This window comes from Jaculus jaculus, chromosome 11 (assembly GCF_020740685.1).
Source record: "Jaculus jaculus isolate mJacJac1 chromosome 11, mJacJac1.mat.Y.cur, whole genome shotgun sequence".
In the NCBI taxonomy this organism is placed as follows: Eukaryota; Metazoa; Chordata; class Mammalia; order Rodentia; family Dipodidae; genus Jaculus; species Jaculus jaculus.
Genome location: NC_059112.1, coordinates 108,267,862 through 108,281,311, shown reverse-complemented (window position 1 = coordinate 108,281,311; position 13,450 = coordinate 108,267,862). Strand labels below are relative to the sequence as shown.

Genomic DNA, 13,450 nt, shown 5'->3' with positions numbered 1-13,450 from the left:
AGGTACTAGGAGTGGACACCAAACCCTCTTGGGCTCAAGTTCTACATCAGCCGCTGACTGCAGACCAGTGCTCAAGCTGTGTGAGATGCCCCAGCAGGGTATCAATGTCCCACATAGTCTGGGGTAGCAAGGGTAGGGACCCTTTGGTCTTTGGGGTTGGCCTGAGCCCCACAAAGTACAGTGGGCTTGGTGTATCCATGGTTTCCATATCCACGGACGGACCACAGATGTAAAATGTGCTGGGATGCCTAGGAGAGTGACACATGCTTGTAATCTGGAGGCAGGACTGAATTCCAGGCTAGCCTAGGCGACAGTGTTGCTATTAAAAAAGTGCCAGGTGTGGTGGCACACACCTTTAAGCCTAGTACTCAGGAGGCAAAGGCAGGAGGATTACTGTGAGTTTCATGCCACCTTGAGGCTACAGTGAATTCCAGGTCAGCCTGGGCTACAGGGAGACCCTACCTCAAAAAGCACACACATGTAAACAAATAAATAAATGTAGTGAAGCATTCAATGCCTGCGCTTGTTTAAACACGCAGACTCTCTTCTTGTCACTACTCTCTGAGTGATTCTGTGTGAGTGATTTCTGAAGCATTGTATGCTCATGTGTTCTAAGTCTAGGGAAGATCCTAAGTACACAGGAAGAAGCGTGCAGGTCATACGTGCATGTCTGAGACCTGAGTGCACGCCAACGGGCACTGGAGGGTGCCCAGCATGAGTCCTGCACAGAACACGTGAGCAATACTAGGGCTGGCTTGTGCTCAGAGCTCACTTTGGAGACAAAAGTACACACCTTCAGTCCTCTTTTCTGAGGCTCATGCTGCTAGATGCTGCCTGTGTACCCTGGTTTGAAGTTTCTTCACTCTCCCTGATGGCCTATTTCCCATGGAAACCAGCCACACCAGTGTCATTCTGAGACTTCATGTTCCTGGCCAGGGTGGAAATGGGAAGACAGTGAAAGATGAGGTTCAGGAAGTTCTGCCCTGTCGCAGGTCAGGGACCACCCTGTGGATGAGAAGTTCATGGTGTGACCCCTTCCTGTGACTCGAGTGCAGGATGCCAGGAATGAACATCCCAATGACCCTGAAAAGCCAACCTAAATGTGCAGAATGAAACTGAGGGGATTGCTGGAACCTTGGGCCTCAGGTATGGAGGGAAAAAAACAGGATTACTTCTTGGCACAAAATGGCCACCTCCCTGCCTTTCTCCCTGGCATTCTGACCTGTGTCCTTCCAGGCTTCTTAAGGTTCAATGCTCCATCCCAGAAGACACTCTGAAACCAGCCAGTTCCTGATGGCTTCACCTGTGGGGCAAGAATGGCGGCTCAGCTTTCTTCACAGTTTACATGAGCTTGTGAGACATGGACAGAGTGGTGTGGTGGTCACGGATGCTGAGGAGTTGGCAACTCAGCTGCAGGTAGAGGGTCTATTCTCAGGACAGTGCTTGGAGGGTTGGAGACTGCTTCACACTGCAGGGGCACTGTGTTGGCACTCTGGGGTGTAGAAGGCCCAGGGAAGAAGCGCAGGCCTCCGAGGTAGCCTCCCATGCTGTCTGGCAGGATCACACCCAGTCTGCCTCTGGGTTTTGGAGCTCACACCTCTGTCAGGATGGACCCTGCGCTGCCCTCTAGGGAGCATGAGTGGGGTCACGGGAGCCTCAGCAGCACACGGTTTTTCCTTGTGAATGTTCACACCCCCTTACTTATTAAGTTGCTCTGTCAAGCGTGGCAGGAAGCATTTTTTACTCTATCCTTCAGTTCTTGTCAGAACATTTCAAGTGTGTCCTGATGTGAATGTGAGAGCAGCTGAAGATTATGTAGACAGGGACTGGGTTCCAAGAAAACTTTATTTTCAGACAGGTGGCAGGATTTGCCAACAAGCAAGTCACTTGCTAAACCTGATACTAAGAAATGTCATTGCCTATCCCCTTCCTTGTAAACAGTGGGACTTTGCCTGGCAGGGGAGACACCGGGGGAGTCTATATGAGCTTTAAGGCATGGGCAGTGAAAGCAGACCCCTCCTTCCAGTATCCTATGATGGTCAGGGGCTGGGACTTGTGAGGGATACTTCTGGTGGACAGCCTGGTGTTGAAGCAGTCTCAAGTCAGCCAGGCTGAGGACCAAGCATGGGGTGGAGATGGCCAGAGCTAAAGTTCTGGTGTTTCTTTTCTTCAGATATTTTCAGTTTTCTGACCCTGCTGGCAAGGTAAGTTTTGCATGAACCTCCAGGAGTCAGAGGAGCTGAGATGGGATGAGAGCTGGGAGAGAACAGTGCTGCCATTGCTGATGGACAGGGGACTTTGTGGCTTGAGGTAAGGGCTCCGGAGTGTGTCCACACACCATGAAGACAGAGCCCTAGCTCGCCCTGTGCCCACTCACCTCCCACACAAAGCCTGCTGCTTCTCCTCCACCCCTTGGTGGTCAGAAGCAGGAAGGACCTGCACTGTGAGCTGCCTGGGGAAAAGATCTGCAAATCTCCATCCTGTGGGCATCCTCTGGAGAATGATCTGGTAAGTGCTCCATTTTGACTTCTTTGAGGCTCTCAGATGCTCTTCTCTCTGGTGATGAGCATATTACTGTTATTTCCTGTGACTTGGTCAACTTCTCTTTCTCTTATTTTGTTTCCTGTGCCTCATATTCTGCTCACACCTGGAATCAGACCTGCTGCCCAGTGAACTCAGCAGGATGCCATGTATGCACTGGTCTCTGCAGAACACTAGCTGGGCCATCAGTTATGAGTGCACACTTCTTTGTACATGAAGGAAGCATTTGCCTCTGAGAGGTATCCACCCCATGGTGATTTGCTGGGCCACAGATGCTGAGGCTGGGCATCTCACAGTGTGTTGACTGGAACATGGTGTGCTTGTTATTTGGAATTTAATTAAAAAATAAGCTTCCCATGAAGAATACTTCCGAGGAAGTGACTTCATTTGCATTATAACCTTCAGGAACCATAGTGCCCTTGTAGCGTGAGCTTCAGAATTTCCACTGTGGAGCACTCTTGATAGGGGAACAGCTTTCTGGTGAGAGGGGGCACTTCCTCCCAGTAGATCCCAGCCTGGTCTAGGAAAAAATACAGAGTCACAAGAGGGGTATTATGGACACGTGTGTCCCAGTTGATATGCTCAGGCCACAGATCTCCAGACCTCCCCTCCCTCAAGATACCTTGCATCAGGCAGGGGCCCACAACAGTGTCATCTGAGGTCTGTGCAGATGGATGACTCCTTAGCCCTTCTCTAATGTCCCCAGCTCCACTTACAGTAACTGTGACTGAAACAGTGGCTGCCTACAATCATGCGCCCCCTGCTGGCCAGGCACTGCCCGCTGTTGAGCACTTAATGCAGGTTTAGGGCTGCTCTGCTGTCTTGTAGGCTGATGTCATCACAGACCAGAAAAAGAAAAGGAAATGATGTGAAGTTCAAGGAGACCAGTAACCCCCATCTCCACATAGAAGACCTGCCCTGTGTGGATGGGGCGAGAACGTGGTGAAGCCCTAACACCAATTGGCATCACTTGCCACTTCCACATTACTGATGAAGAAACTGAGGCCCCAGGGCTCATGGAAGCTGCTTCGAAGCACACAGTAGGGGCTGTGCCTGGATCTCTAAGGTCATGGTGCTGCACAGGGCTGCCTCCTGCTCCTGGCTCAGCAACCCTGCCTAAAATCCCAGCACTCATGCAGACTTAAGAGCTTTCTAGCTGTTCCGGCCCCAAATTGTTTTATTTTCCTGACTGTCTCACTTGAGTTCTCCAAAGGACAGCACAGCAGCTCATAGACTGGGGACTGACCCAGCTCCGTGGAGAACAGCTGGTTCGTCCTTGGGCTGCGGACGGTGTAGGCTACGTAGACATCAGGAGTGTGCCTGCTCTGGCAGGCAGCGAGGATCTTCAGGACCCTGACCAGCGAGAGGGTCACTTCCGGGCAGTACAGCACATCTGCAATGGAAGTTCGTGGTTACCTGAAAGGCCTCCTGTCAAGAGTCACAATCAAAACACAAGTTCTGGATTGAGCCAATTTTGATACATGAGACAGGCTTGAGGACAACAGTATGGTAGATTTATGCTATTTGACGGAAAATTCCCTAGTTGGAAGGAGGAGGCGCCTCCCTCATGTGGGAAGAGCTAAAAGACGCCACAGTGGTGCAAATCCCAGGGCCACCAGCCCAGACGTCTGTTCTACCTCTCACCCATTTGGAAGACCCTTAATGAGGCCAATCCTGCCAAGCTCTGCTCTACTCCCGGGGCCCTGTGGTGTCATTTCATCTAAGGCTAGGCCTGCAGGGACATGCTCTGTTTTTGGTCACCACTATGGTGCCAGGGATGAGATTTGTTGACAAAGCCAAACATGGTCTTTTCTTAAAAAGCCCATCCTGTCACCAAGAGTGGCAGTCTCCTTCCTGTTGTCTCTGAAAGACATGGGACTGGGGGCCTAGGATAGAGGTGCTGGGGGCCACACACGGCATGGTGATAAGAGCAAAACCATGCCCAGGTATGTAGAGCCAGCAACAAAGAGTACCTTGCTTTGGCGACTACCATCCCTCCGTATTCCTGACACAGGCCTGGGTACTGGTGACAAGCAAAAGAGTGGACATGGCCTGGGAGAGTGGTGCTGTCCTCCACGGCCCTCTGTGGCCAGTCTGCCCCACTTAAAGAAGGGCTGGCTGTGGGCTCTCTCACGGTGGAGTCCTCCGTAGAACGGGCAGGGCTGGCCACCACTTCTCTGATGAGCACCTGGCCCGTTTACCTCAGGGCATGCTGAGACAGCCACTCACTCATGAATCACTACATGAGCCGTTACACGACGTGGCATCTCCACGAAGGGCCTGAGGCTCTGACGACACTGGGAGACCCAGGGCCCCTCCCTGCTGCAGTGCCCTCCACGCCACGTCACCTGCTGCGATGACAACGTCCGGCTGCAGTGCAGAGAGCTGAGAGGCAGTCACCTCGTCCCAGTCCAGCTCGGCCACCATCACCTGTGTGCTGCCGGCTTCAGCGGCGGCCTCTGGCTCTGCCGAGAGCCCGTTGAGGAGCACGTTCCTGTGCAGCTGCTCGAGCACATGGCTGTGGTGGTCACTGAAGACATATTCTCTGGGCTGGCACATCTTACAAATGGCCAGGCCCGTGAGACCAGCTCCACTGCCCAGCTCAAGAACAGCCCTGGAAGGGAGAAAGGGGGACCTAAGCCCATGACTGCATCAGGACCACCTTGCCTTGGTACTCTGCCCCAAGGTCACCTGTTTGTGAAGGTGGCTGGGTTCTCGATGGCCCATTCTGCAAGGTAGAGGGCGGCATCCCACGTGACCAAGCCTGTGGTGCCACAGGACACGATGGCTGTGCTCTCAGAGAGTGTGATGGAGGCTCCTGAAGGCTGTACGGGAAACAGGGCAGGAAGGCGAGGCCGGCTATCAGAGGGTGGTGGACGGTCGAGCAGACCAGCCTGTCCATGCCATGGAGCACCGCTCACAATGGAAAGTACCACGTGTACGCTCGGCAATGTGTATCCCAAGGGCCCTGTGCTGAGGAAAAGCAGCCCACCTCAGGTCTGACATTGGGTTCCTTCGTGGAACGCCCTCCAGAGAACCCAGTTCTAGAGCCGGCTAGTGGGGGAAGGGCGCGGCACATCTCATACCAGCAAATAGCTCCGGTGGCACTGGGTAGACTCCTCAGCCATCAGTATCTCTGCCAGTGCCTCGTACAGTTCATCCAAAGGCTCTGTGTGCACAGCCTCATGCTGGGGGTGGATAGAGCAAGCTCCAGTCACGATGGCCATGCTGACCGCCAAAAGTAACCCAAGATTCTGCCCGTTGCTTCTGATGTGTGAACAGGCTGGCTGGCCTTTGCCTCGCTCATGGCGCAGCGGATGGAACCCATGACCTTACACGTGCTGCGTAAGCGGACGAGTGTTGAGCCCCACCCCAGCCTGACTGTCACTAGATTTAGGGGAGACTTGATTACAGTGGCACAGTAGCTCCCATGTCCCCCTCTGCGCAATCAGCCATGGTGGTTTGAATCAGCTATCCCTCAAAATTTCCTGTGCTCTAAATGCTTGGCCCCAGCTGGTGGCAACTTGGGAGAGGCTTGCTGGAGGTGTGTTGTTGGGGTCTGGCTTTGGGATGTTATATCCACCTTCCCCTTGCTGGAGCCTGGCTCACTGTCTTTGTATTTTTCCACCTGCCATGGCAGAGGTGATGTCCAGCCTCTGCTTATGCCATGCCTCCCTCTACCATCATGGATCTTCCCCTTGAGACTCGAAGCCAAAATAACCTCCTACCAGCTGTTTCTGGTTCAATGTTCTGTCCCAGCAACAAAAAGCTAACTGTGGCAACCGTGCTCCCTGGTGCAGGCATAGGTTTCAAGCCACCTTTGCGGTGCTTAGGGGCCGTACAGGGCCAGCCTGGCAGCCAGCCCAGGTCCCAGAGCTGCTGGGAGGTCAGAGACCCGGGGGTGCTGTGACAGAAGCAAGGATAACACACACTAAGCCTTCTGAGGTGTGGTCCTTGTACTCCAGGGGGGTGACGCTGGTCTGCTCTTTGAGAGGAATCCCCTCCAGTACCATCTGAAGTGGCACACAGGAGGTTTGGGCTCATCTGCTGGAGGCATCCTGCACCCCGTCTCAAAGCTCGCCTAGCAGCTCAGTGGGGAGAATGGCAGGTCCGCTCTCAGGGAAGGTACGAGCAGGAAGAAGCGCGACTTGCAGCAGGGACAGAGGACAGGCAGCCACGGAGCACAGGGGGAGAGCAGGTCTGATGGAGCCACAGGGCTGGCGCGACGAGGAAGGAAGGATGGCCTCAGTGAGATGTGGGGACTGTTGCCATGAAGGAGAGAGCCTGCATGGCAGGAGGAAGCCCAGAGGAGAAGCAACTGCGGCTCAGAGCTCTGCCCTCCTGCAGTGGGCCAAAGCCCTGGCAGTGTACTGCTCAGGTAGGCTTCTTCCCTGGAGACTTGGACAGCCCCTGGCAGGGAGACCTCTGGAGAGCTGGCCAGGGTCCCGACGCGGTTTGGCTCTGGTAGACCTTGCCTGTCACTCACCTTTTTGATGAGCTCTGAGAGAAAGCGCTGCGAGTACTTCACCGAAGGGGGGTGCTTCTCACACACAGAGTGTTTCACCGTCTACGACAAAGACAAGCAGTTGGCCTTGTGATTATCTTAGGAATTTCATATGACAGGAGTGAGGACCAGTGTTCCAGAAGAGATGTGTAGAGATGGTGGGTGTAGCAGACAGCTTCAGGTTCACTGAGGTGAACTTTCAGACCAGGCAGTTATGGAGGAAGGGATATTTATTGAAGTTTACAGATCCAGGGGAAGTTCCATAATGGCAGAAGAAGCTGGCCTGCCTTCACAGGCCCAAGCAGAGAGAGAGAAGTACAAGTCTAAAGGTCCAAAGCCACAGCACACTTCAGGAACTCCAGGTAGACACACTTTGCATATCTTTAGATTGAGATTGGAAACCTATCACCACAACTTAAGATCCACCCAGTGACATTGCCTCTAGCCAGGTAGCCAGCAGATGCAAACTACAAACAAACAACTGAATATATTGGGGGCCATCTATTTTATTCAAACCACCACAGTGGGTTATGGTAGAGGATAAACTGGGCAAGTGGAGCACTAGGGATTCTTTTGTTGAGACGATCTCACTATGTAGACCAGGCTGGCAACACATGTGTGATCCTCCTGTCTCAGGTTCCTGAGTGCTGAACGATAGGCACATGTCATAATTCCTGGTGTAAGATTGAATCTTCAGATACGAGTTCTCTTCTAAGAAGACTTCCACCACCAGCAAAGCTCTGCAGTGCTTCTAGCGTCCACCCTGAACCTGAGCAGGAAAACCAGATCCTCCTTCTAGTGTCCACACTGAACCTGAGGTGAACCAGCTCCTCCTCCTAGTGTCCACTCTGAACCTGAGCACATGGACCAGCTCATCCTTCTAGTGTCCACTCTGAACCTGAGCACATGGACTAGTTCATCCTTCTAGTGTCCACCCTGAACCTGAGCACATGATCCAGCTCATCCTTCTAGTGTCCACCCTGAACCTGAGCACATGATCCAGCTCATCCTTCTAGTGTCCACTCTGAACCTGAGCACATGATCCAGCTCATCCTTCTAGTGTCCACTCTGAACCTGAGCACATGGACCAGCTCATCCTTCTAGTGTCCACTCTGAACCTGAGCACATGGACCAGTTCATCCTTCTAGTGTCCACCCTGAACCTGAGCACATGATCCAGCTCATCCTTCTAGTGTCCACTCTGAACCTGAGCACATGGACCAGCTCATCCTTCTAGTGTCCACCCTGAACCTGAGCACATAATCCAGCTCATCTTCTAGTGTCCACTCTGAACCTGAGCACATGATCCAGCTCATCCTTCTAGTGTCCACTCTGAACCTGAGCACATGAACCAGTTCATTCTTCTAGTATCCACCCTGAATCTGAGCACATGAACCAGTTCATTCTTCTAGTGTCCACTCTGAACCTGAGCACACAGACCAGCTTCCCTTTCTAGTGTCCTCTGTGAACCTGAGCACATGGATCAGACCCCCTCCTCCCCACTTAGGTTGGTGATGGGAGCAAACCAGTGAGCTGTGAGGACAAGAGTGGAACAATCTGGCTCCATGGAGAGCAAGAGCCCAAGGCAGGATGCTGGCCCACCACATATCCACCACCAACACCTGGGCAGAGGAGGGTGGGGGATGGGTGGGAATCAAGTAAAGCAGCACCAGGGTGACTCCAGGCAACAGGAACAGCCCTGAGATGGCCCCAGCATGCACTGTGGAGGGAAGGAGCACGGAGCAAGAGGCGGGGGAATGGACCTGGAGGGAGAGGCAGCGCCTGGCTGGGGGACCACAGGACACCCACGGAGCCCTCGGGGCTTCCTGGCGAGGGTTCATTGACAAGTCAGCAAATTAGGTTAACGAGGCTGTTGCCTTTCTGCTTTGCCACCTACATGGATCCTCTGAGTGAACGTGAGTGAGCTGCAAGACAAGCTCTTCTGCCTTCTTTCCCTTGAGCTCAGTGACTGGGGGAGCATCTCCTGCTTTCCATCCATTTGCATGCTCACACTCTCCTGGTGTGACTCTTTCTGGGGAGGGAACTTCTTTGGCCTTACAGAAAGCTTATGACCACTGAGAAGGTCAAGGGACAGGACATGCTGTGATCTGTCTTCAAGCCACAGCCAGAGCCACAGTGGGATGGGCAGCTAGGCCAGGTCAAGTAGTGGTCCTGCCTGTACCCCTCAGGCACATGCACTTCCCAGACCAAAGCCCATCTCCACCTAGGACAGGAGTGGGCAAGATGGCCTCCTTATTTATTGACCTTAAATGTCAAAAAGGATCTGAAAATGGCTCCCAAATGCTAGAAACCATTCCTACACCTGTCATCTCTGTGGTTTTAGCACATCCCCTTGCTTCCCACCTTGCTCATGCAGACTTGTGTCTAGTCAAGGAACCCAAGCAGCCAGGGCTGTGTGAGCTGGGGACACCCACAGGGCGCTGACCTGAATGCAGTGGTTTTGTTCTTTGGGCATGGATGTTTGAGAAGGATACAGGCCACCTGCGGCTCAGCTGGGGGTTGTCCTGCATGTCAGGAAGCTATAGGGGACCATCCCAGAGAGGTTGGGGCTCTCTCACCTTCTGCAAAATATCCAGCAGCAGCTCAGCATCTGAAGACTCTCGTAATTTCTCTTCTAAGCTCTGAACCAAGGAGAGAGATGTCTCAGTTCACAGGAATATCACACACGCAGAGCAACATACCCGCAAAGAGCTTGAGCGATCTCTGCCAGGCGACCAGTAGCCCTCTTTGCTGTGGCTGCCCAGACCTGGGTCACAGTGGCTTCTGGACTTAGATGGACTGCCAGGTAGGCCTGCAGCAGCTGCTACGAAGGACTGAGGTCTGATACCTAAGCCTGCCAGGCAGCTTTGATGCCATCAGCTGTAGGAATCTGCTGAGGAGCGCCTAGACGTCCTGGCCCACACAAGAGCCAAGGCCCCAGATGCAGCAGTGGGGGTCCCTGGCCCGCTGTTGGGCTTCCTTGCAGATTCCACAGCCAGCAAAGCAAAGCTGCCCTCTGGACCATCACAAGATTTGCCTCCCAGGCCTTCTACCCAGCTGTTTGGAACCCAAGCCAGCTGTTTGGAACACAAGGTCGGTATCACGATGTCCTCCATCGTACTAAGTGTCCCAGGTCACTCAGTGCACAGTGGTTTGAGGAACATTCCAAGCAGGACGCCTGGGATCCCCGGCAGAGCTCTCAACTACAGCACTCGGCTCCTGCTGGTCAAACTGAGTCACGGTAATAGACGCCAGTGCGGGGACACTGCGGACAAACCTAAGCCAGCTCTTAGCAGGGCATGCGACCAGTCACACTTCATATTTGGACCAGTCTTAGATGTTGACCCAAACCTAGCAACAATGAAGTGAGAACTAGGCATGAGGTTAACGTTGGGTTAAATACACACGTTCCCCCACCGGAAGTGTCCTGAGGGCTAAACGTCTGGAGTGGAGAAAATAATAGAAACAACTAACTGCCACCAGTAAGACGGGGCGGCCCCTCAAGGCTCTGTGTCCTGACCAGGCACGCTCCACGAGCGGGTGGCAGAAGGGCCCAGGTGCCCAGCCGCAGGCCCTTGCCGCTTGCCTCTCTTCCCTGCCCCGATAAGCCTGAGTCCTCAGCGACAGAGATGGCTCTGTCCGTCCTTCTGGGGGTGCTGGGGCCCTGAACCCAGGCCTCCACGAAACCATCGCCCAGCCCGAGGGCTGCTAGTGGGATGGGGACGTGAGAAGAGTTTGGAGTTCTTGCCACTCAGGGTGCTGTCCTCTCAACGGGAGGTTGGCTGGGTGACCACCGGGAAAATGGCCATGCCGTGTCCGCAGCCTCACAGGTCCTGTCACCTCCCGGGGAGGGGCGTGCTGAAACCACAGCTCAGCCCCAAGCTGCCGCCCCAACACTGAGAACGAGGCCCGCCGGACAACTCGCCAGGGGACTGAGCCGCCCCCACCCTGATGCCCACCGCGCACCTACCTGCCAGGGGAATGAGTGCAGCGTGCGCGCCGCCAGGAAACGGCGCTCGAAGGTCTGCACCAGCGCCTCGGTGTCCGCGCTGCCCTCGCTCGCCATGACGACCCGAGCGGACGCGGCTGGGAGAGCGCCGGAAGTCGCCCGAGCCCAGGAGGCGGGGCCTAGGGGGCGGCGTCAAGATGGCGGCGTCAAGATGGCGGCGCCAAGATGGCGGCGCGGAGCACGTGACAAGGGAAGGGCGGGCTCGGGCCGTGCGGCGGTCGGCCGCGTGGCGGGCCACCTCAGAGTCCTGGGAGTCTAAGCTTAGGGAGGGGCCGGACTTGGTGCGGGTTCACGGGAGGACGTGGCGCTTAGGGGCGGGTCCTGGAGACCGGGACGTGTCTTGGGGAGTCGGCAACCCGGCTGGGGCGAGGCTCTCAGGGGCCGGGGCGGTGCTGAGGACCCGGACGCGGGGCTCCAGAGCGGCCTCGGAGGCGGCGAGAGGGGTTGCGTGGGGTCCAGGAGAAGGGCTTGAGGGGCGACATGTGGGCGTTGCTTGCGGAATCCTCAGAGCGGCCCAGATGTGGGGCTTGTGCCTGATGCGGGCCTAGTCGGGGCGCCGGGCGGCCGGGTCGTGATGCACTGGGGCGGCCGTTCGGGTTGGCCTCTGGGAGGCGGGTCCGTCCGAGTTGGCTTCTGGGAGGCGGGTCCGTCCGGGTTGGCATCTGGGAGGCGGGTCCGTCCGGGTTGGCTTCTGGGAGGCGGGTCCGTCAGGGTTGTCATTTGGGAGGCGGGGCCCGTCCTGGTTGGCTTCTGGGAGGCGGATCCGTCCGGGTTGGCATCTGGGAGGCGGATCCGTCCGGGTTGGCATCTGGGAGGCGGGGCCCGTCGGGGTTGGCATCTGGGAGGCGGGGTCCGTCCGGGTTGGCTTCTGGGAGGCGGATCCGTCAGGGTTGGCATCTGGGAGGCGGATCCGTCCGGGTTGGCATCTGGGAGGCGGATCCGTCAGGGTTGTCATTTGGGAGCCGGGGCCCGTCCGGGTTGGCTTCTGGGAGGCGGATCCGTCCGGGTTGGCATCTGGGAGGCGGGGCCCGTCCGGGTTGGCTTCTGGGAGGCGGATCCGTCAGGGTTGTCATTTGGGAGGCGGGGCCTGTCCGGGTTGGCTTCTGGGAGGCGGATCCGTCCGGGTTGGCATCTGGGAGGCGGGGCCCGTCGGGGTTGGCATCTGGGAGGCGGGGTCCGTCCGGGTTGGCATCTGCGAGGCGGGGCCTGTCCGGGTTTCCCCTCAGGGACAGGCGCGCTCCTTGCAAAGGTCGGCAACAGCCACGGGCCACCTTCAGGATTCTTGATCCTGCTTCTGGGCAGTCTGGTTCTGCTCGCCCATGTGTTGGTCCGGATGGCTTTATCCTAGCCTCCAACTGAACAGCGCTGGCAAGGGCACGCTCACGCTTCCTCAGCCTTTGCGTCTGTCACCCAACAGCACCCAACACTTATTAGGCACCTACTGTACACTTGGCACTGTCAGGCACCGAGGCTGCCAGAGTCGCCGGAGGAGGCGGAGGAAGGCGAGAGCAGGAGGATGAGGAGGGGCTGCAGAAGGCCGTCTTCTGGATAGGCGAGTGCGCGCACTGTGAACTCACGCAGGTGCGGTTTCCGGACAGAGCCTGTGGGAATCCCAACAGGGACGAGGGAGGGCCCGCGACCCCGCACTTCCCTCCTCCCAGAGTTAGTGGCGGAACGGATGACCGCCTGCATAGGGAAGTCCCGTCCTTTAAAGGCGGCTGCGGCGGTGGGGGCTTACGTTGCCCATTCTCCAGTAAATAACCTCCCTGGCATGATGTGCAAGCCATCCTGATTTTTAAATCAACGAGTAACCACAATAGCACGTACACGTGCATGCCTTCTACACAGACACGCACACACACACACACACACACACACACACTCTCTCTCTGTCTCTGTCTCTCTCTTTCGTTCTCTCTCTCCACATAAATAAAAGCTTGGATGGGGATCTGGTGCGGAGGGACCCAGGTTTTAGTGGGAGAGGAAAGGGGAAATGAGAAGTATGGGGGGATCAAAATGCATTGTATGAAATTGTAAAAAAAAAAGGTCAGTAAAAACAAAAAGTTTACAATTAAAATAATGTATGGGGAAACAGATGCAGTCAGTCCCTGTCCTCTGGGGGTCCAGAGCATTGGAGTGGAACTGGGAATAGAGGTAATTTTCACCTCGGTAAATATAACAGTTGTAGCATCTGCCGAAGGGTGAGCCTACAAGCTGAGAGGGTTTCCAGCAGTCTGTCTTTCTTTCTTTGCTTGTTTCTTTCTTTCTATTTTGCTTCTTTGTTTGCTTCTTTCTTTATTTAACTAGAGAGAAAGAGAGAGTTACACAGGTCCTCTTGCCACTGCAAACCAACTCCAGACACATGCTCTATTTCGTGTGTCTGACTTTATGAGGTTA

The 13,450-nt window shown here is 55.3% G+C and overlaps 1 protein-coding gene across 4 annotated transcripts; it reads right to left on the bottom strand.

Moving 5' to 3' along the window:
* Positions 1-793: 793 nt before the first annotated feature.
* On the bottom strand, positions 794-11,167 carry Eef2kmt (eukaryotic elongation factor 2 lysine methyltransferase). 4 transcript variants are annotated; one of them, XM_045161530.1, is made up of 8 exons: positions 11,015-11,167; positions 9,624-9,686; positions 7,028-7,108; positions 5,628-5,729; positions 5,233-5,366; positions 4,890-5,155; positions 3,788-3,934; positions 794-3,056 (listed from the first exon to the last, which is right to left on the bottom strand). In XM_045161530.1, exons 1-8 carry the CDS (start codon positions 11,108-11,110, stop codon positions 2,731-2,733), a joined length of 1,215 nt encoding a protein of 404 aa, XP_045017465.1. In that variant the 5' UTR covers positions 11,111-11,167; the 3' UTR covers positions 794-2,730. The 4 variants fall into 4 exon arrangements, with proteins under 4 accessions (XP_045017465.1, XP_045017466.1, XP_045017467.1 ...); XM_045161532.1 differs by having other exon boundaries at positions 2,859-3,061; positions 11,015-11,166; XM_045161531.1 differs by lacking the exon at positions 5,628-5,729.
* Between the last annotated feature and the right edge of the window lie 2,283 nt (positions 11,168-13,450).

Bases quoted from the DNA above. Each gene is read 5' to 3' on its own strand.
- Eef2kmt (XM_045161530.1), bottom strand. From the start codon at position 11,110: ATGGCGAGCGAGGGCAGCGCGGACACCGAGGCGCTGGTGCAGACCTTC. The intron at 9,687-11,014 runs GTAGGTGCGCGG...TCCTTGGTTCAG, and splicing joins TGCACTCATTCCCCTGGCAG to AGCTTAGAAGAGAAATTACG. The intron at 5,367-5,627 runs GTATGAGATGTG...TTTCCCGTACAG, and splicing joins GCCACCGGAGCTATTTGCTG to CCTTCAGGAGCCTCCATCAC.